Source organism: Staurois parvus, unplaced genomic scaffold (genome assembly GCF_062004578.1).
Source record: "Staurois parvus isolate SC_StPar_1 unplaced genomic scaffold, SC_StPar_1.0 ptg000339l, whole genome shotgun sequence".
Lineage (NCBI taxonomy): Eukaryota > Metazoa > Chordata > Amphibia > Anura > Ranidae > Staurois > Staurois parvus.
Genome location: NW_028318135.1, coordinates 73730 through 95705, shown reverse-complemented (window position 1 = coordinate 95705; position 21976 = coordinate 73730). Strand labels below are relative to the sequence as shown.

General features: G+C 40.4%; 1 protein-coding gene across 4 annotated transcripts in view; it reads right to left on the bottom strand.

Annotated features, from left to right (window-relative positions):
• The window catches only part of CYLD (CYLD lysine 63 deubiquitinase), a 170682-nt gene that overhangs the window by 82240 nt on the left and 66466 nt on the right, over nt 1–21976 (bottom strand). For all 4 annotated transcript variants that reach the window (XM_089684206.1, XM_089684204.1, XM_089684203.1 and 1 more), the window contains 2 exons: nt 11364–11666; nt 8135–8240 (listed from right to left, as the gene is read on the bottom strand). In XM_089684206.1, coding sequence (XP_089540332.1) covers nt 8135–8240; nt 11364–11666 — 409 coding nt within the window. The remainder of the gene's footprint in view (nt 1–8134; nt 8241–11363; nt 11667–21976) is intronic.

Here is a 21976-nt window from a genome sequence, read left to right as displayed (position 1 = left end):
GGAGATCACTCTGTCATGCTGATTGAGTTAGAATAGCAGAACGGAAGCTTTAAAAACGGGGGTGGTGTTTGAAATCATTGTTCATCCTCTGTTAACCATGGTTACCTGCAAGGAAATACATGCAGTCATAATTGCATTGCAGAAAAAGGGTTCCCAGGCAAGGATAGTGCTGATACTAAGATTTTGCATAAATCAACCATTTATCGGATCACAAGAACTTCAAGGAGAAAGGTTCAATTGTTGTGAAGAAGGCTTCAGGGTGCTCAAGAAAGTCCAGCAAGAACCAGGACCGTTTCCTAAAGTTGATTCAAGGGCACCACTAGGGCAGAGCTTGCTCAGGAATGGCACCAGGCAGGAGTGAGTGCATCTGGACACACAGTAAGGCAAAGATTTTTGGATGATGGTCTGGTGTCAAGAAGGGCAGCAAAGAAACCACTTCTCTCCAGGAAAAACAACATCAGGGACAGACAGATATAATGCAAAAGGTACAGGGATTGGACGGCTGAGGACTGGGGTAAAGTCATTTTTTCTGATGAATCCCCTTTCCGATTCATCCAGAAAAAAATTTGTCCGGAGAAGATAAGGTGAGCACTACCATCAGTCCTGTGTCATGCTAACAGCAAAGCATCCCGAGACCATTCATGTGTGGGGTTGCTTCTCTGCCAAGGGAGTGGCACAATTTTGCCTAAGAACACAGCCAAAAATGGTACAAAAACCTCCCCCGAGAGCAACCTCTCTCAACCATCCCAAACAGTATGGTGACGAACAATGCCTTTTCCAGCATGACCGAGCACCTTGCATAAGGCAAAAGTGAAAAGCTTGTAATTATATTTTAGTATACCATAGTAACATCTGACAAAAAAAAAAAAAATCTAAAAACACTGAAGCAGCAAATTGTGACAATTGATATTTGGCAGAAAGGAATAGGCAAGAAAAGGAAGTTAAAAGTTAGCCCCAGATTAGTGAGATAGAATGAGAGGATGAAGCCAATCCATCCTGACATACAAGAGATGCCTAGGCTATCCCTGACCTCAAGATACAGGTCTAAGAAAGCTTCTGAGCCTCCTGATCTAGGAAAGCATCAACAGGGACAGGAATTTTAGTAGTACAGATGCCTGGAGAGAGGGATCATGCCAGGAACTACCTGGCCCATACAGGCAGACACAGGAGACTGCTCAGGAACTAGATCTACAACCTGCATGGACGACAATGAGGATCCAGGTCCTTATTTGGGTGGGGAACAGTCAAAGAAGGTCCTCAACAACCTACTGGATCAGTGAGTCCCTCTAGAGAAGGAGTATGCTGAACAGTATCTTGAACCATCAAGGCCCTTATGTGCATTAAAGACAGGGAATTTCCTTGAGGGAAAGAGTGGTGGCCCGGATGTAGCAGCTACAGTGGGGCAAAAAAGTATTTAGTCAGCCACCAATTGTGCATGTTCTCCCACTTAAAAAGATGAGAGAGGCCTGTAATTGGCATCATAGGTAGACCTCAACTATGAGAGACAAAATGAGAAAATAAAATCCAGACAATCACATTGGCTGATTTGGAAAGAATTTATTTGCAAAATTATGGTGGAAAATAAGTATTTGGTCAATATCAAAAGTTCACCTCAATACTTTGTTATATATCCTTTGTTGGCAATGACAGAGGTCAAACGTTTCCTGTAAGTCTTCACAAGGTTGGCACACACTGTTGCTGGTATGTTGGCCCATTCCTCCATGCAGATCTCCTCTAGAGCAGTGATGTTTTGGGGCTGTCGCTGGGCAACACGGACTTTCAACTCCCTCCAAAGGTTTTCTATGGGGTTGAGATCTGGAGACTGGCTAGGCCACTCCAGGACCTTGAAAGGCTTCTTACGAAGCCACTCCTTCGTTGCCCGGGCAGTATGTTTGGGATCATTGTCATGTTGGAAGACCCAGCCACGTTTCATCTTCAATGCCCTTGCTGATGGAAGGAGGTTTGCACTCAAAATCTCACGATACATGGCCCCATTCATTCTGTCCTGTACATGGATCAGTCGTCGTGGTCCCTTTGCGGAGAAACAGCCCCAAAGCATGATGTTGCCACCCCCATGCTTCACAGTAGGTATGGTGTTCTTTGGATGCAACTCAGCATTCTCTCTCCTCCAAACAAGACCAGTTGTGTTTCTACCAAACAGTTCTATTTTGGTTTCATCTGACCATATGACATTCTCCCAATCCTCTTCTGGATCATCAACGCTCTCTAGCAAACTTCAGATGGGCATGTACTGGCTTAAGCAGGGGGACACGTCTGGCACTGCAGGATCTGAGTCCCTGGCGGCGTAGTGTGCTACTGATGGTAGTCTTTGTTACGTCGGTCCCAGCTCTCTGCAGGTCATTCACTAGGTCCCCCCATGTGGTCCTGGGATTTTTGCTCACCGTTCTTGTGATCATTTTGACTCCACAGGGTGAGATCTTGCGTGGAGCCGCAGATCGAGGGAGATCAGTGGTCTTGTATGTCTTCCATTTTCTATTTATTGCTCCCACAGTTGATTTGTCCACACCAAATAAATTCTTTCCAAATCAGCCAATGTGATTGTCTGGATTTTTTTTCTCATTTTGTCTCTCATAGTTGAGGTCTACCTATGATGCCAATTACAGGCCTCTCTCATCTTTTTAAGTGGGAGAACTTGCACAATTGGTGGATGACTAAATACTTTTTTGCCCCACTGTAAATGTGCTATTTGGCCCATAAAATTCTGCATGACTGTGCTGAAATCCTCCCAGGACAGAACAGAGGAGTGGGTCGTGCCCCACAGAGCCAGTGAAGACTCTGAAGATGGCATAGATGCCAGTAGATGGGAAAATTCTGAAATGATTAGTAGACTGTATGCTGGAGGCACCAAGACAGTGGGACTGTTTCCCTTGTACAGTGGGGAAATAATTATTTGATCCCCTGCAGATTTTGTAAGTTTGCCCACTTACAAAGAAATGAAGGGTCTATAAATTTTTATCATAGGTGTATAATGTGAATGATAGAGACAGAATATCTACCAAAATCCAGAAAAAAAAAAAAAAACACGCTACAAATTTTATAAATGGAGTTGCAGTTCAGTGATGAAAAAAAAAGATATTTGATCCCCTACCAACCAGCAATAATTCTGGCTCCCGCAGACTGGCTATGTACTCATGTGGAACACAGATTAATCCTGTCAATTTAAGAAGGTGCTCCTAATGACAACTCATTATGTGTATAAAAGACACCTGTCTGCAGAATCTTTCTTAGGCACCACCATGGGCAAGATCAAAGTGCTGTCAAAGGATGTCAGGGACAAGAATGCAGACCTACAGAAGGCTGGAATGGGCTACAACACCATCAGCAAAAAGTTTGGTGATAAGGAGACTGTTGGAGTAATTATTCGCAAATGGAAGAAATACAAAATAACTATAAATCGCCCTCGGTCTGGAGCTGCATGCAAGATTTTGCCTCATAGGTTAAAAATGATCATGAGAACAGTGAGGGATCAGCCCAGAACTACATGGGAGGAGCTTGTGAATGATCTCAAGGTAGTTGAGACCACAGTCAACAAACAAACCATTGATAACACTACGCCACCAAGGATTGAAATCCTACAGCGCCCACAAGGTCCCTCTCCTCAAAAAGGCACATGTACAGACCCATCTAAATTTTGCCAATGAACATCTAAATGATTCAGAGAAGGATTGGGAGAAAGTGCTCTGATCAAAAGGGATCAAAATTGTGCTCTTTGCCATTAAATTGATTTGACATGTTTGGAGGGAAATAAAAAGGCTGACTATGACCCTAAGAACACCATTCCTACAATCAAGCATGGAGGTGGAAACATTATGCTTTGGGGCCATTTCTCTGCTAAAGGTATAGGCCGACTCTGCCGCATTGAGGGGCCAATGGATAGGGCCATGTATTGTAAAATCGTGGATGAGAACCTTCTTCCCTCAGCCAGAACACTGAAGATGGGTCGTGGATGGATCTTCCAGCATGACAATGACCCAAAACATACAGCCAAAGGCAACAAAATTAGTGGCTCAAGAAAAAACACATTAAGGTCATGTAGTGACCTAGCCAGTCTTCATACCTTAATCCTATAGAGAATTTATGGAGGGAGCTGAAACTTCAAGTTGCCAAGCAACAGCCAAGAAACCTTAAAGATTTAGAGAAGATCTGTAAAGAAGAGGGGAATAAAATCCCTCCTGAGATGTGTGCAAGCCTGGTAACCAACAACAAGAAACGTCTTAACTCTGTGCTTGCCAACAAGGGTTTCTCCACCAAGTATTAAGTCATATTTTGCTTGGGGATCAAATACTTATTTTACACACTGAACTGCAACTCAATTTATAACATTTGTATCGTGTGTTTTTCTGGATTTTTGGTTGATATTCTGTCTATATCATTTAAAATACACATATGATAAAAAAATTTATAGACCCTTAATTTTTTTGTAAGTGGGCAAACTTACAAAATCTGCAGGGGATTGAATAATTATTTTCCACACTGTATATAGGATCTGACATTTTGTTCTGCAAGGCAGGGGCAACACAGCTCAAGGTACAAGGCTAGGCCTTGTATATTTGTGAACCCAGCTGCTGGTAGAAGGAGAGTAGCAGAGACGAACCAAGGATAGATCCAAGTGTTGCTTGTAGTCTGAAGCAGCAACAGGAAGGTGTTTCCTCATCGCTGAATGGTAGGAAAGATATTACGTTGTAAACCAACAGGAATTGGACATTTTAAAGGTAACGTTTACCTTTAGAAACATATTACATTACTCCTGTAATTAGGGTGTAGCATTATTATTATTACCACAGGTACTTATATACATGTTCCAAAGCACCCACTACCCCCCCCCCTCGCGCATCTCCGTGACAGCATGCAGGAGGGGTTTTTCTTCCCACAACCACGGTCACATTAGGCTCAGCTCTGCCTGCACACCTGTGTCAATCATTCACAGAGATGGGCTTGTGGTTGTGAATGGACTGCAAGTGCAGTAGTCTGGAGAAAGTGTCTGCAGTAACCGGTTATTGTACCTGCGACTCACCGATCACGGGTGCAAAGCTTTGCAGGCTTCAATGGAAATAAATAAATGCACCTTGTTTTCTGGCAAATATGTGTGCGCTTATGATTTTTTACTTAATGTGAACTTAGCCTTTAAATAACACCTGGGGTACTTGTAACAAAGTAGGTCTTGATGCTCGACCTGCACTCCCTACTCACAAAATGAGTCTCCAGACACAGGGTCAATCCTGGAACTGTGCCATAGTTCTGGACCTGGAGAGCAGTGCACAGTTAACTAACCATACATTCAGACCTAGAAAGCACCAAAATGCAGTGTCCGAAGGTCATGCACTAGCCTCACAATTCCAGTCCAGAGGGTATGGCACTGCAAAGAGTAGCGTAGGAAAGGCCAAGCTTGATAGCTGCATGGATGGGCCAGCTTAACATTGATGTATCAGAAATACTGGCTGAAGAAAAATAAAAAAGTAGCTAGCAAAAAAGGTTAGACTTTTCCTCGTAGAACAGCAAATCAGACAGACATCAATTCTCCTAGGACACGTCCAGAAAAGAGAGGAATTATGGGAGCAGGGGGTTATACTGAGCTCTCTCAAACATTTTTTGTTAGTTTACAATCCCCCTGTAGGCAGCAGTATAACCTGACAGTTTCTGAATTCCTCTATCCCTCAATGAGCTAAAAGCAAAATGGTTTTGGCTCCGGATACATTTTAAAGAAGCCCCAGTCTCTACAATACAAAAGAAATACCATTGCCTCTTTTATACTTATTCTCTTTATTGTTTTTTGTACAAAAAAAAAAAAAATCACATCAGAAATTTTACATTTTTAATGTGGTGTCCTTGTTGGATGGCAGTAACTTTATACATTTCCAAAACCAAATATAGTTGTCATTAATTAGGGGCCTTACAGTATTATGAGAGACTGTCTTTGGCTATAAGCTAGGACATTCCTATGCCTAAGCAGACATACTATACCATTTCAGTATATTAATGAAATAGTGGTAACCCTAGGAGAATTTAGCAGTTTTCCCTCACACACATCGGGAGGTTGGCCAGATGGCATGAGAAAAGAGGGGTAGCGTGATCTATTTTGGTGAGAAAGCTGCTTTATCACTGTCCAGTCTGTTCAAAGCCAACCTAGGGCTTATGTGCTCAACAGTTATAAGATGTTTTAGGAAGCAGCCTACAGAGCCAAGCTGAAGACCATTACCTTCATCAACTATCCTAAACAAAACGGCCAGCAGGGGACCCCAGAAGAGGAGGTTCAAGGCCACTCTGTGCAAAACCACAGAGCAGGCAAGAAAACATGTTTATTATTTTAATTAAGAAAAAAACAAAAACATTTTATTAGTTTACCACACCCATAAAGTTTTGTTCCGATGTCACCATCAAATGTAAAAATGCAGCTTTACCACCTCAATCAGAAGCATGCAAGAACTACAAGAAGTTGGTGGTTTACTTGAAATTTGCCAGTTATAAATAATAATAAAAAAAAATTAAGTACCAAAATAGAAGGTATGTAAAGACAGGAAAATCCCTCTGTACTACAGTAATAACCGTTATATAATAAATATTCAGTTAAATGTAAGCTTTCAGAGCGGTTTATCTGCTGACAGGTCTTCTTTAAAAGACTTTTTTTCTGAGCTGCGATATAGATTATGACCATTTGGAACTTCAGACTTGTGTAAGTTTTGATACAACTCTGGAATTCAGAAAACGAAAATCAAGATTCACTATTTGAGTGAAGCCTGTGTAGAAGCATAGATGGGGTTCCATCACAGCATTCCAACAAACAACCACAAGAACCCTCTTAAAAGTGGACTTCTAGCTTTGGTATGTAGGATGTAAATCTTGACCAATTTTCATGGAAGAGAGCTCGAGGCACATCCTGTGCCCAATCCTGTGAAATCCCATCATAATGGTGGGCTAATCGTGAAATTAAGGTGATGGGAAGGAGCAACTCAAAGTTTGAACCACAAATGGGGGTCCAGATAAACACAACAGTGCCCCAGATTTTGGATCCCAAGATATTCTAGAAGAAAGATGAATCTGTGTATAGGCACTGTGAGTTGCCTTATAAGAAACCCAGTGATTGTTTAGTAGCATTACCACAACTACAGGTTTGCATTAATGCATGAACGTAAAAGGCATATGCATTGTTTAATAGGTCACTTCTGTAATAAGAAGTACAGCACCACATTCTTAAAAAAGTATCAACTGTGGATATAGGTGGGTGTGTGTGTGTGCATTTTTATTTGTTGAACTACATGGATCTGTGTCGGTCTGTTTTCAACCAGACTATGTTAATATGCAATCACTTCCAGTACAAATGCAGGAAACTAGTATAAGGCTTTTTGGTTCCTTTTGCCCCACCCCCCTCCCACCATAACCTATTTGATTACTCAAGCTTGTTATATGCCAAACCCTACAATACAGAAGCTATAGTTACTATGGCTTGTACTGACAATATAACTAGTATTTTTATAATGTGCCCACCGCACCTCAGAGGGATATACAAAGGAACCAATACTCTTGCCTGAGCTTTTATTATGTCAGCTCTAGATTCCTATAACCAGATACTTAGTCGGTACAGGAATAGAAACAGGGAAAAAAAAAAAAATCTGGAATCTGCTGTAGTTTTCCCCTGTTTATATTCCTCTACTGACAATTTTATTATGTAATAAGTGACTATATAACGTTTGATCATACCTATGCTACACATCAGGGGTTCTGAATGCACAGCTGGCCTCTAACATAAAAAAAATAATTTGCATTGCTATGCCCGCTAAGCAAGAAATCTCCTGGCTTTTGTGGTTTTACAATCAACGTGCATTTTGTTTCATAAAGAGAATGCTTTACAATATTCTAGTGCAGGCCTTTTTTCAACTATTTCCATGACCTGGTAATATCTGTCAAATCTTTGTACTAAAACGGTTTGTCCAAGTAAAATATTAAAAAAAGTAAAATAAAAAAACCTACAGACTACAATGAAAATGTTGAATAACAACTGTCAAAGTTATAAACGTAATACACACTATATTTTAGAAAACATATACTTTGGATACATTCAACAGCAATAAAGTGACCAAACTAAACAATACAGAGAAGAATAAGACCAAATTCCTACCTGGAATGATGTCATTAATGTGTAGAAGAAGTGTGCTTTCAACACTAGCAAAGCTACACAGCTGGATTCCATTATATCTTCCATCCCAATTTCCTATAGGATTGTCCTTTAAAATTAAAAGAAAACATTGGTAATATCTTTTTTTCAAATAAACATCTTTTCTTATTTTAAGAGACAGCAGCTAGCAGTTGAAGGAGAGGATCAAATAACCTGGCCTCTAACAGGCGCTCTTTGTAAAGAAATGTGAAAGTGTAATTTAGGGCTGGGCACCAAAAAAAAAAACAAAATTACAAACTTCCATTTCTGTAACTATCTATTTTGAGCTAGCCTCACATTGTTTACATTACAGTCAGCTCAAGAGTAAAATTTCCACTTCTAGCAGTGGAAGATAAATCAAGGCAACTACACATTTCTCAAAAATTGTAATATGATTAGCTCAAAATGCTCAACAAAAGAATTGATAGAATAAAAACACTTGCCTTTGTTAAAAATGCAAAACTAGTTTTAATTTTCTTAAAAACTAAACAAGTATAAATAATAATATACATAATAGAGAATTGAAATAATATAATAAATAATAGGTTACATATTACGCTTTGTGCTTGGAGCAAGCCAGTGTAGTAACCCTTTCAAGTCCAGAGGGTAATCAAAACCTTTATGACTTTATCAAATCTTGAAGTTTTCTATGCAATGATTTACTGAACATAGCATAGTAAAACAAAAAGTAGAAAAGTACCATAACTGTTTTCAAAACATACTGTGACAGGAGGTCAGGAAGAACTAAAGGATTTGTCCAGGATGGGAGGTATGTTTGTCCCAGGTTCATGCTTTACACTGACGGTTTCTCCTTTGGTGCTGTGTAGTGAGCCTGTCTGGCTCACTGATTTAAATGAGCTCAGGTGTAGTGAGTTGAGGGCTCTATAAAACTCCCAGGCTGCATAGGGAGGATGCTCCAACCTGGAACCAGTTTGCTGTGCAGGACAGACTGGGGAGCAACCAAACCATCCTGTGTGGAGAGATAATCTGTGTGATCTTAAGACTATGTGAACCCCCTGTGACTGTGCAGCAGTAGGCTGTATTCAGACAGCAAGATCGGAAACCTGTGTTTGTAGTTAGACGCCCAGTGTGGCAAGGTTTTATTTTCTGGTTGTATTTTTTTTGCTGACTATATGCACCAAGTGTTCACCAGACTTGTAAATAAAGCACAACTTTTCACCAAGATCCTGCTGTCGTGCTGAGCCTCTTTCACGGTCTTCTGACCCATCCAGGGGGTCAAGCACAACCCGCTACTGGGCTAATCCCTCACAATACAGAGAAGTGAACAAAATGAAAAAAGGCAGTTTTATTTTGTTTAAAGTAAAATATTTTTATGTATATTTAATTTAGTCTAAGTATTTTTAAGAAAATATATTCTATCATTTAATTAGAGCACATGGTCACCAAGTATGTGTAAGTTTTGATACATACAGTATATCAGCGCTGTATGGTTGATAAACAAATGCATTTATTGTAGATATCTTAGATTTTAGAATAATAATTGTTACTAAACACACAACAGTAAAATTAGTCTGTATATGCAGTAGATCATGCTTGTTTATACTCATTGTGGCACCTAAGGAGGTACTTCTCCACAATGTTTAAAAAGGATATTTGATCCGATCTTCTCTGATCCTCCCCTTCTTCCATTGTCCCCTAAATATCTCTTGATAGAACAGAGGTTTGGAGTCACTCTGTACATGCTCAGTTTGGAGTGCATTGCTAGAGAGAGGTTTTTTTTTCTTGGGAGAGTGCATGTGGTCAGCACAGGGCCAATCAGCACTGTCCAGACAGAGGTCAGGGGTCCTAGAGGAGAATGAAAACTCCTCCTAAAAGCTTTAACCAGTGCTCTGCAGACACCGATAGAAGTCACAAGACTGCTCCAGCTGCTGATGAGAAAAGGTATTTAGTAGTTTATTCTAAGGGGGGTAATGGAGCACCATCTTTAAAGATGTTCCCCCAATGTCCTATCCACCCCTGATGGGAGGGGGGGGGGTGAACTCCCTTGACTGCTAACGAGGAATCCAATGGCACATGGGTGTAGCCCTAATAAGCAAGTGTTGAAGCGGAACAACCTCACCTGACATATAACTGCCAATGATAGATGCTTGAAAAGTTCCGTCCGGTCAAATTTTGCAGACGTTAGGCCCTTAAGTGACTCCAAAAAGCCAACTCTCTACCAAGGAGGTCACTTGAGCAATCATAAAAACAGGGAGATGGGACTTGTTCCACTAAACGAGCTCCAAGAAAAGTATTTTTGTGAGTACAAAAAAAAAAAATACATTTTATTTCTCATCCGTTACGGTAAATAGGAAGTTGTACACTGTTGGGAGGTCCAACAGTAGTCCAACTGAAGGATAAGCAAACAGCAACAACTGTCAACAGACTCAACAAAGCAGAACTGGGGCCTGCCTGTAGTCCAAGAGCCATCTGATGAACCAATTCTGACAAGATTAAAGGACCAAATGCCAAAATGACCAGGACACAGAATAAATCCATTGCCCTAAACCAAGACAAAAACAGTCAGCTCTGCACTCCTATGACCCATTTTAAGCCAACAGCAGGCTAAATACCGTTGTAGTCTGGCATCACAGAGCTGGTCCAGATTCTGAAATGATCCTAACAATATGGTTGGGATCCACCCAGATGACTGGCTGGCATCAGGCTCAGCCTTTCAGCATACAGCTGAGAGCCTGAACCAACACCTTCCACCATCTCCACAGCCCAGCGCTCCAGTGAGCGCTAGAGGGACAAAGCAGACAGCTAGTGATTGACAGTCACTGCTCTCTGCTCAGAGCAGAGTGGACAACTGAGCAATCAGCAGTCTTTGATCACTCAACTCTCAGTGCAGAGCTGCTGGGGGACAGATGCTGCATTGGATCAATGCTGCATCCACCTAGGTGAGTATACATTTTTCTTTTCCCCAACCCCATACTTCTTTTAATTAAAGTATCATACTCCGTAAAAGAGATTTACTGTATTTCTTCGATAAAGGAGGTAACAGAAGGTCTATCCTTTCTCCAAAATATGTTTTGGCTGGAGTGTGGCTTTAAGTACACTGGATGCCTTGCAAAAATATGTTTTTTTACTGTACTTTTCTTTTAGTGTTTTAGAAACTATGTTAGTATTAAAGTAATTCTGAAGAAAAAAGGAACACATTTCTCACTTTGGAACTGGAAAATTGAAGACTTACCATATCTACTCCGACAAAATATCCAAGGCTCTCTTTCCCAGGCAGGACATCACAAAAAATCACAGTCCCAAATTCCATTCCTTCCCCAATTTTAAGAGACACCCTGGAGTTAATCTCTAAAGGAGGGATTTCTGTCTGGTTATTGTCCACTGGTGATGCGTAATCACTTTCCATTTCCTCATCATCTTCCTCACACAGCTCCAATTTATCAAGAGCGACAAACACTCCACATTCCTCATCACACCGGAATAACGGTTTTCCCTGGTAAGAACCATCTGTAAATCCTTGACCACGGCCATCTTCCTGGTGGTGGGAACAAAATAAGATAGAGAATAATTCATGTTCCTAAATATACCATACACGTCAATACCTTTCATATACTGTACCTGGGATGGATTGCATGTTACAATGGATCTCTGACTTCTTACGCAACTTTTGTTTTGATAACCATGCTTTAGTTTTGATAATTATGATGAGTCTAGATTGCAATCACAGTCAAATGACAGTCAAAAATGAAGGGAAAGATTTATGAAGATTTCATAGGAGAATACTAAGAGCATTTAAAAAGGCAATAACCCCAAAAGCAAAATTTTAATATATTGCAGCTTAATAGTTCTTAGATGTGATGGCTGCATTAAATTTTTTTTTAGACTCTTTCTTCCATTTTCATTTGGAGATCTGACCAGAAAGTCTGTTGTTTTTCAAAAGAATAAGCGCTCCAGCAGAATGTATCCATTACAGAGGTAAGACAAACCATTTAACACTAGCAGCTGTGCGTACAATGGTCAGAATTTATTTATGTATAACCTTTATCTCAAAAGGAAAATAAACTGTTTGATGTGGCTGCTTATAAAGTATTAGCTGGAGTTTGGCTTCAGTTTGCTGGTTATCTAAATTTGCTAGTATACCTAACACTCCCTGTGATGAATGCAGTGTCCGATCCCTGCCCTTCTCTCCAACTCATGACAACGGACTGGCTAATCTAACACCACGCTGTCACTTATGTAACAATGCCACTCTCAGCTGCACCCTGCACAAAGATTTTCCAGCTCAAGGGACCACAATCTAGGTCCCAGCAGCCTGAGAGCAATTATAACTGGGTTAAGTTACCTAAGCAATTAACCCTTCAAACTCCAAACTGCCACCCGATAGCTTTGGGCCTATCAACCCTTCACAATATTAGCAAGAACAAGTATGAAAAAAAAACATCTGTACACACTGTCACCACAGGTACATTTAGAAATGTATCATATACAGTAGCACTCTTCAAGAAACAGGGTTTCATTTAGTTTGCATTAGCGTAGTTAGAGACAATTTCAACACTTTTCTAAATAGGGTTTAATAATGAAAAGGTCAAAATGGTGCAAATAAAATATTTACAAAAAAAAAAAAAAAAAAGGAAGGGTGTTACAAGGAAAAAAGATAATAAAGCAACAGAGAATTAAAAAGGAATTGAAAATAAAGAATACATGCAAAGTCCTTGGTTTTAGCAGAGTTCAGTCAATAAGCAAGTTATTATCAGCTCTCATAACTTGACAGATGTTCCTTTGTTGATGGTACATGAGAGCTAGTCAAAAGGTCCTGACATTCCCTTTTTCTGTGGTATCAAAGGGGTGTTGACAGAGACCATCTGACCAATCATTTGGTTTAAGGGGTGGGTGCTGGGATGTCACCACATTTATGACCAGGTCCGAATACAGTTTCTTATAAGTATTCATATTTCTGAATACCTGTCGTTTAGAGTCTGCTACCAGGCAGATTATTGTCCAGCATGAAATTAGCTTCAAAATGGATATAGATCTGACAGGTCTTGGATATATTTCTCATAGGAGGGGTGTGGAGGCCTAATCCACTCTGGTACCCCTAGCATAAGGGTGCTTGGTTCACAATGCTACCCAATAACTGAGGCAGGTAAATATGTATATTCTGGTTGTGCTGTCATTATTTTATGAATCATGGAATCTGCTGAGTCTTTGCTGATAACCAGTCCATCAGGGATGTGTATTCTCATGATTTCCAACTAAGGTATTTATGACTGTCTGGTAACTTTCTGGTCATTGAAGCGGCTACATAAGACACTTATGGATCCTGCGATGTATATTGGGGGTTAGATTCTGCTAGTCCTATTACCAGGCTGATAAGGGGTATCTGCCAGCAAGGAAGATTTTGTAGATTGTATAAACTGAAAGGAGGTGGGAGGGGGAGAGAAGAAAAGGTCACTCTGGCCATTTTTCTCTTCTGACAAAATGGCATGGAAGACTTAAGACCTGAACAAGATGGATGTTGCCTACTGCTTTCATGTGCCTAATGCACACAGCCATACTTCCCTCCCCCCAGGCTTACAATGTTACTGTCCAAAGGTGCTCCCTGTGCTCATTTATTCAGAGTAGGAAAACTCTAATACACATAAAAAAAATAAGCTGCCACAGCACACAGAACCACTTCAGCTTCTGATCTCTAATGGTAATGCGAAAAACAAAAGTTATTTGTTCTGAATACAGTGCTACCCTTACTCTTCACGGCTTGCTCTGCATCTGACATGTGGGGAGGCAAAACATTTCGAAGGTGCTGCTTATTTGTCAAACCAGATCTCTCACGGTAACCAATTATTTAGGCCTTGTTCACTCCATGTGCAGAGACGTGAATTTTTCTGCACGCCTTCTGCAAGAGCACAAAGAAAAAACAACTGTTCTCTATGTGCCCTGCTCACACCACACAACTAGTATAATGTGCAGATTTTTTCTGCACAGGAATCTGCAACATGTATGCAGTTTTCTGCAAGGAAAAAAAAAACTGATGTGAGATCAATAGCACACATAGTGAACAATTGTTTTCTTTGTCCTCTTGCAGATAATTTTTTTTTTTCAATTTAAATATTTGTTTTCAAATATAGCAATATAAATATTTCCAACACAAGAAGTAATAAAGTACAACATAACAAATTTCTTCTAAAAACACTTATTGCATATAATTTTCTCCCCTTAACCCCCTTACCTCAACCCCCCCTCCCTCCCACCCCTCTTCAATAAACCCCTGACATCTGTCCGATTCACATCTTTATTCTTATTCACGGAGTGACTTCTTTCTTCTTTGCTCTAAATTCCTCCCATTGCTTCCATTTTGTATTATAAACCTCCATCTTGTCTTCCTGTATATAGTATAATTTCTCCATTCTAACAATCTGATCCACTCTGTCTATCCAGTCATCTACCTTCGGTGCCTCAACTTTACGCCAAAACCTAGGTATCAATCCTTTAGCTGCATTTAAAGTAGCACTCTATACCCATATCTTTAAATGTATTCATTGATATTTCTGTGATATGAAAAAGGCATATTTCAGGGTCCAAACCAATCTCAATTTCAGTGATATTCCTAATTTGATTTATAACCTTTCTCCAATAAACTTGTATTTTTGGGCACCCCCACCACACGTGATACGTTGTGCCCTCCTCTCCACATTCTCGCCAACACCCAGGTTGTTTCTCACCACTCATTTTGTGCTCTACCATCAGAGTGATATACCACCTACTTAAACATTTATAGTTCAATGCCACCTCCCGCATGCTAACATTTCCATGTACCATTCTATATATTTTTCTTTGTGTATGTTCCTCCCACTCCACCCCCAAATCCCTTTCCCATTTTTCTATATATCTTAATTTTACCTTACTATCTAAATCAGTGAGAATTTTGTATGTTTTAGCAGTACTGTGTTTCCCATCACCTCGAATTTCAAAAAATTTCTCAAATAAATTCCAATCTTTTCTAATTCTAAGGGGCTTCGTCAGTTTCCCCACAAATTGTTTTAATTGATTATACCTCCATATATCTATCTTAGTGAAAATACCTCCCTCTTCCCTTTTCAAATCCTCTAGTGTTCTTAAGTTTACCCCCCCCATTACGTCTCTCAACTGAGCATCCTCTTTCTTAATCCATTTACCCGTAATTTCCTCTTTACCTGGGGGGAAAAACTCTGAATTTCTTAATGGCATTAACAGTGAATTAAAATCCCAATTCCTCAGTTTGTGCAATCTATCCCATTCTTTCAAAACAATCCTAGTGTATAGACTTGTGCTCTCAGCTAATTCTCTAAACTGTGTTGACACCCAAACGATCCCACTCAAATCTTTCCCACTAAGTGTATTTTCTATTGTAACCCAATTTTTACTCTTTGTATTGTGTTTCCAATCAAAAATTCTTGATAGGATCACTGCTCTATAATATCTTTTGAGATCCGGCATTCCCACCCAACCCTTTTCCTTATTTCTACTCAGCACTTCATATGATACTCTAGGTTTTTTATTTTTCCATATATATCTTGTTAGCATTTGCTTAATTGTTCTAAAGTATGTCCCTGGGAGTTTAATGGGAATCATTTGGAGTTTATACAAAACCTTAGGGAGAATTACCATTTTTATTAAGTTAATACGACCTAACCACGAAGGATTTCCTCCTCCGATTCTCTTCAATTCCTCCCTAATCTCATTTAACAATGGTATATAGTTTGCTTTATAAAGATTTTTCTGTGAAGAAGTAAGTTTTACTCCTAAATGTTTTATTTCTCTATCTTTCCATATAAAGGGGAACTCTCTCTGTATCATTTCTTTTTCGCTCTTTGGAAGATTTATATTTAATATCTCTGTTTTACTCGAATTAATTTTTAGGTTTGCCAATTCTCCATATTCCTTCAATGTTTTCATTAGGTTAGGAAGCGTTATCCTGGGGTTACCAATATAGAACAATAGGTCATCCGCGAATGCGGCAACCTTGTGCTCTATCTTTCCTACGTTAATTCCCTTTATATCTATATATTTCCTGATTGTTAATAGCAAGGGTTCCAATGACAAGACAAACAACAATGGGGATAGTGGGCAGCCCTGTCTAGTTCCGTTTGTCATTAAAAAAGACTCTGATCTCTCTCCATTTACCATTATCATCGCGGAAGGCCCTTCATACAGTCTTCCAATCCATCTCCTCATCCTCTTACCCAGTCCCAAAGCCTCTAGCGTATCAATCATAAAGCTCCAATTAACCCTGTCAAACGCCTTCTCCGCGTCTATTGAGAGCAATAGTACTGGATTTTTTCCCGTTCGACTTTTCTGAATAAGCATCAGGGATCTCAACCCATTATCTCGACCCTTCCTTCCTCTGACGAAGCCCACCTGGTCCCCATGTATCCAATCTGGCATTAGATCCCTCAACCTATTCGCTAAAACATTTGCATACAACTTCGTATCTGTGTTCAGCAATGATATCGGTCTATAACTTGAGCACTGGGAGATATCTTTACCTTCCTTATGTATCAAAACCACCTGGGCCTGTAGGGATTCCTGTCTCATCTCCATCTCTCCTCCCAACGCATCCATATATCTCTTTAATTTAGGTAGTAGTAAGTCACTATATTTTTTATAGTACCTCACAGTATACCCATCTGGGCCCGGGCTTTTCCCCGACTTAAAGCTTTTTAATGTTGTTTTTAGTTCTTCCTGTGAGATTTCAGATTCTAAGGAGTTTAATAATTCTTCGCTTAATTTTGGTAATCCTGCATTTCTTAAATATTCTCTTCTTTTCTCCTCATTTAGCTTTTTGATCTTATTTGTAGGGTCGTTGGGGGCAATATTATATAATTTATTATAGTAATCCTTAAAAACTTTTGCAATTTCTTTAGTTGAGTGGACTAATTCTCCCTTGAAATTTTTTATTTTATCTATATAGTTTCTATTTTTTTTCTTCCTCAGAGTTCTCATCAGATATTTTCCCGGTCTATCTCCCCATCTATATCTTTCTCCCGTGATTTTATGAAAAATTCTCGTTTTTTCTTCCTCCAATACTTTCTCTAATTCTTCCCTCTTTTTTATCATTTTTTCTTCTCTTTCATTATATTACCTTTATGTAGGAGTTCCAACTCAGCTATTTCCTTTAAGAGCTCGCTAATCCTTTCTCTCCTTTCCCTTTTTTTCTTTGCCCCAATCGCAATTAGGATTCCTCTGATGTATACTTTGTGCGCCTCCCACACTGTAGCCCTTGATACGTCTCCCGTTTCATTTTCCTCAAAAAATCTCCCTATCTCCTCCCTAATTTTCCGTTCAGTATCTTGATCCATGAGAAGTGCCTCGTTCAACCTCCATGTCAGTCCTCCCAACGACCTCCCTCCCCATCTTAATTTTAATGCAACGGGAGCATGATCTGAAAGGGTCATTACTTCTATCTTAACACTAGACAAATCTTCGATGAGCCGATGGTCTATCAATATATAATCTAATCTGGAGTATGTTTTATGAGCGTTAGAATAAAAGGTATAGTCTCTGTTTCTGTTGTTTGCTATTCTCCAACTATCCACCAATTGGCTCTCTCTCATCACCTTCTTCAATATTCTCCTCGACTTGTTTCCCTCTCTCAGCACTGTAGAAGTTGTGTCTATTTGTGGGTCCTTCATAGGTTGAAGTCTCCTGCCACTATTAAATATCCCTTAGAAAAATCCATCAATTTCTTCAGAACCCCTTTCAAAAACATCTCTGGTTTCCTATTAGGGCAGTATATATTTGATAGCGTACACTCGATATCCTGCAATTTGCCTTTCAAAAACAGAAACCTCCCATCCGGATCGGTATTCCTATCTTCTAGTTCAAACCTAACATTTTTTGCAAATCCTATAGCCACCCCCTTCGCTCTCTTAATTGGGGAATCCGCATAATACCAAACCGGATGGTATCTAGATTTCAACTTAAGATTTTTTTTCAACTCGAGGTGCGTTTCTTGCAAGAATACTACTGAGGCCGCTCTGTGCTGTAGTTCTCTAAATAACCTAAATCTTTTACTTGGACAGTTCAACCCATTTACATTATGAGTTATGAACTGTATTTCCTCCATATTTTGTTTATTTGTCATCTTTCTATTTTACCATCTCCTTTCTTCTTCCATTTCCCTCTATCTCTTCTTTTATGCCAGATGTCAGTTTTAAAAAAACCCTCTCCCCCCTCCCCTTCCAATTCCCTCCCTCCCTCCCTTCCGCTTTAGGCCTATGACTTGCCTTCCCCCCTCCCTCCCACCCATTTTAGGCTTATAGTTTGCCTATAAATCTGTTGAGGATCTAAACCCTTCATAGATTTTGTACTTTGGGGTTGAGCTCCTCCCATGAACGGCCTCTCCCACCTCCCACCCCCCCAGATGCCCCTTGTCTATTTCATAAACTCAAGATGATTCCACTAAGATGTACTTCATTCGAGCGAACAGGAAGTAGGGAGAAAAAAAAAATATTTCCTCCTCTATCTTCCTCTCCCAATTAACTGCCAGTCTTCCTTTACTCTGGCCCCACTATCTCCTACCTCCTCCTCCCAACCAGAAATTTCTATAATTTGCAAATCAAGTCTATTTCAAAAGTCTCTTAAATCCTCAGGAAATCTCAAGTAGGCTGTAACTCCATTCTTCCATCCGATTAGGCACTCAGGAATACCCCATCTATAGTGCACATTTTGTTTTTTCATTTGCTCTAACAGGGGTTTCAGAGATCTTCTTCTCCTAAGTGTCTCTGTTGTCAAATCTGCAAATATCTGTATATTTATTTCTCCATATTTAATATTTGATCTTCCCTTAATCTTTCTCCATATCTCTTCTTTATCACACATCTTTTGGAATTGGACAATTATGTCTCTGGATTTCTTTTCTCCATTTCCATGTTGAATCCTTCCAATTCTAAAAACCTCTTCCAGATTCACCTGTTCTGTTTCTGGTCTATCTCTTATGGAGTTTAGGATTTTACAGATAAAGTCTCTCACTTCCTCTCCCTTCACGGACTCCGGGATACCTTTTACCCTAAAGTTCTTCCTTCTCTCCCTGTTTTCCTGTACTTCCATCCTATACAACAGTCTTTTTTGCTCTTTCTTAATATCCTTTGTCCTTTTTTCTAAGCCAGAGATAGATTGGGCGTGATATTTAATTCTTTCCTCTGTCTCCTCCATCCGCAATAGCAACTGCCCTAAATCACTCTGTATGATTGTCAGTTCTTGTTTTATTGTTTTTTCTAGACTTTTGAACATATCTGCCATCTCTTTCTTATTTGGTACTTGTAGTTCACTTTCCAGATTTTTCCTCTCCACATTCTCTAATATTTGTTGGCTATTATGCTTTATTCCCAGGGAGAGTCTCGGGCTAGCTTCCAAGCTCATTTCCAGCTCACTTTTATCACCGATATCTTGAGATCTTTCTGGGGTCACATTACCTTGAGACGTATATATTTTCATCGTGCCTACTTGGGACCCCTTTAGCCCACTACTTTTAACGTTTTTATTCTTCATCTCTTCTAAGGGTTTTATTCAATTAAATACAGGAACCAGCTTGGTTTAACAGCTACAGACCAGGTATCTAGATTTCAACACGTGCTTATTATTTTCCACTTTCCCACTGTGCTCTCCTTCGTCTTGCAGGGCTGCTAGTTCCTCTTATACTCAATCTTCCCCAGGGAGTCTACCCCTCTTTAAACATACAGTCACCATATAATTACATTATGCTAGGTCGTGCTGCTCACACTCACCCTCTGGTTGCTTTTCTTCTGGTGAGGCAGCCACGAGCCACCAGCTGCTAACTTCAGCTTCCCACTGCTCTCTTCAGGGGGACTCCTCTGGGTCTTCTTCCTCAGACCCTACTCCCCTGTGTATAAGCTTAACACACACGGGGAGCAGGTCATCCATTAAACGACTGTCTTCTCCTGTATGTTTGCAGGGGGGGAGCGAGAAGGGGGAGCGAGCCGGCGTCCTCACTCTCACTTCAGATGCCGGCTGGCTTTCTCCCCTTCCCAGTAGTGCTCTGCGGTTTCCCACGTGTCTGCTCCGTGACTCCCCTCTCTCCCAGCAGTCCCGCACGTCAGTCCGGACCTCCTGCAGCAAGCCCCGCCGCCCAGCACACCCTCCTCTCTCCACTCCCGGGCCGCCGGACCCGCTCTAGAGCCGTCGCTCGTGGGTAAGTCCCCGGGTCACTGTTGTGCAGGCATCTGGGGTGGTGTAGGTGATTCGGAGAGCACCCGCTCCGTGCTCTCCTACACCGCCATGACAAGGCTCCTCCCCCACTCGTGTGCACACACCACCATTAAGCTCTCTTGCAGATAATTTATGCTAAATATTTTTGCACAGAAAAAAAACTGACAAGACAGCAGTTGAAATGCGCATGAAAAAATAATGTAAAGTCCTGTCTCTGCAAGTGCAATCTGCACGTCTTTTGCATCAGTTTTTATGCACTTATGGTGTGAACAAGGCCCTGTATAAGTATTGGGAAGGACAGGAATAGCAGTCTGTGTATCACCTCCAGCACCACTACAAATCAGCCAATCCTGCATATGTGTCTTCATATGGTTCTGTTTGCAGGATTGGCTGATATGTAGTGGTGCTGGAGGGTTCTGATGCTGGCATTACACAGACCGCTGTTCCTGTCCCTCCCAATACGTAATCGACAAACAAGACTTGTATCTACAAACAGTATTCTTCATCAATCCGGCTCCAACTTTCTCTTATTGCAGTTGCCAGATCAGCTTTGCAGGTTGGAGCCTTGTCATGGACCATTTTCTTTCATTTCCACCATATATTTTCAATTGGATTGAGGTCCGGATTATTTGCAGGCCATGCCGTTGACACTATGGGGTTTATTTACTAAAGCTGGAGAGTCCAAAATCAGACTCCCTTCTGCATAGAAACCAATCAGCTTCTAACCTCAGCTTGTTCAATGAAGCTTTGGCAATGAAACCTGGAAGCTGATTGGTTTCTATGCAGAAGGGAGTCTGATTTTGGACTCTCCAGCTTTAGTAAATAAACCCCTATATGTCTTTCTTGAAGGAATGTTTTCACAGCTTTTTATGTATTATCATCCTGAAAAATTATGTCATCATCAGCAAACATCCTTTCAACTGATGGAATAAGAAAAGTGTCCAAAATCTCAATATAAACTTGTGCATTTATTGAAGATTTAATGACTGTCATCTCCCCTGTACCTTTACATGACATGCAACCCCACATCATCGATGATTGTGGAAATTTGCATGTTTTCTTCAGGCAATCGTCTTTATGCATTCCATTGGAACGGCATCAAACTAAAGTTTCAGCATCATCACCCTGCTCAGTGCAGATTTGTGATTCATCGCTGAATATAACTTTCATCCAGTCATCCACAGACCATGACTGATTTTCTTTAGCCCGCTGTAACCTTGTTTTTTTCTGTTTAGCTTTCTGTATGTAATTCCCATGTGTTACAGTTCGGTCACAGACTCTAGTTTCTACCCATTTGTTCCTCATTTGTTTTGTTGTGTATTTTCTTTTTTCTAAGCATATTGCTTTAAGTTTTCGGTCTTGACACTTTGATGTCTTCCTTGGTCTACCAGTACACTTGCTTCCCTTTTACAACTTTCCCATTTGATTTATACTTGGTTGTTCCCAGTCAGCTGTGTCTAAAATCTGGACCAACATTCCATGATGATTAACCTTCTTGAAGAAGTTTTATAATCATCTCCTTTGTTTCAAATGATATCTCTTGTGTTGGAGCCATGAATCATGTCAATCAGCTAGGTGCAACAGCTCCCCAAGGTGTGCAAGCACTCTTTTTAACTGCAGGCTAATTAGTGGATGTAATCT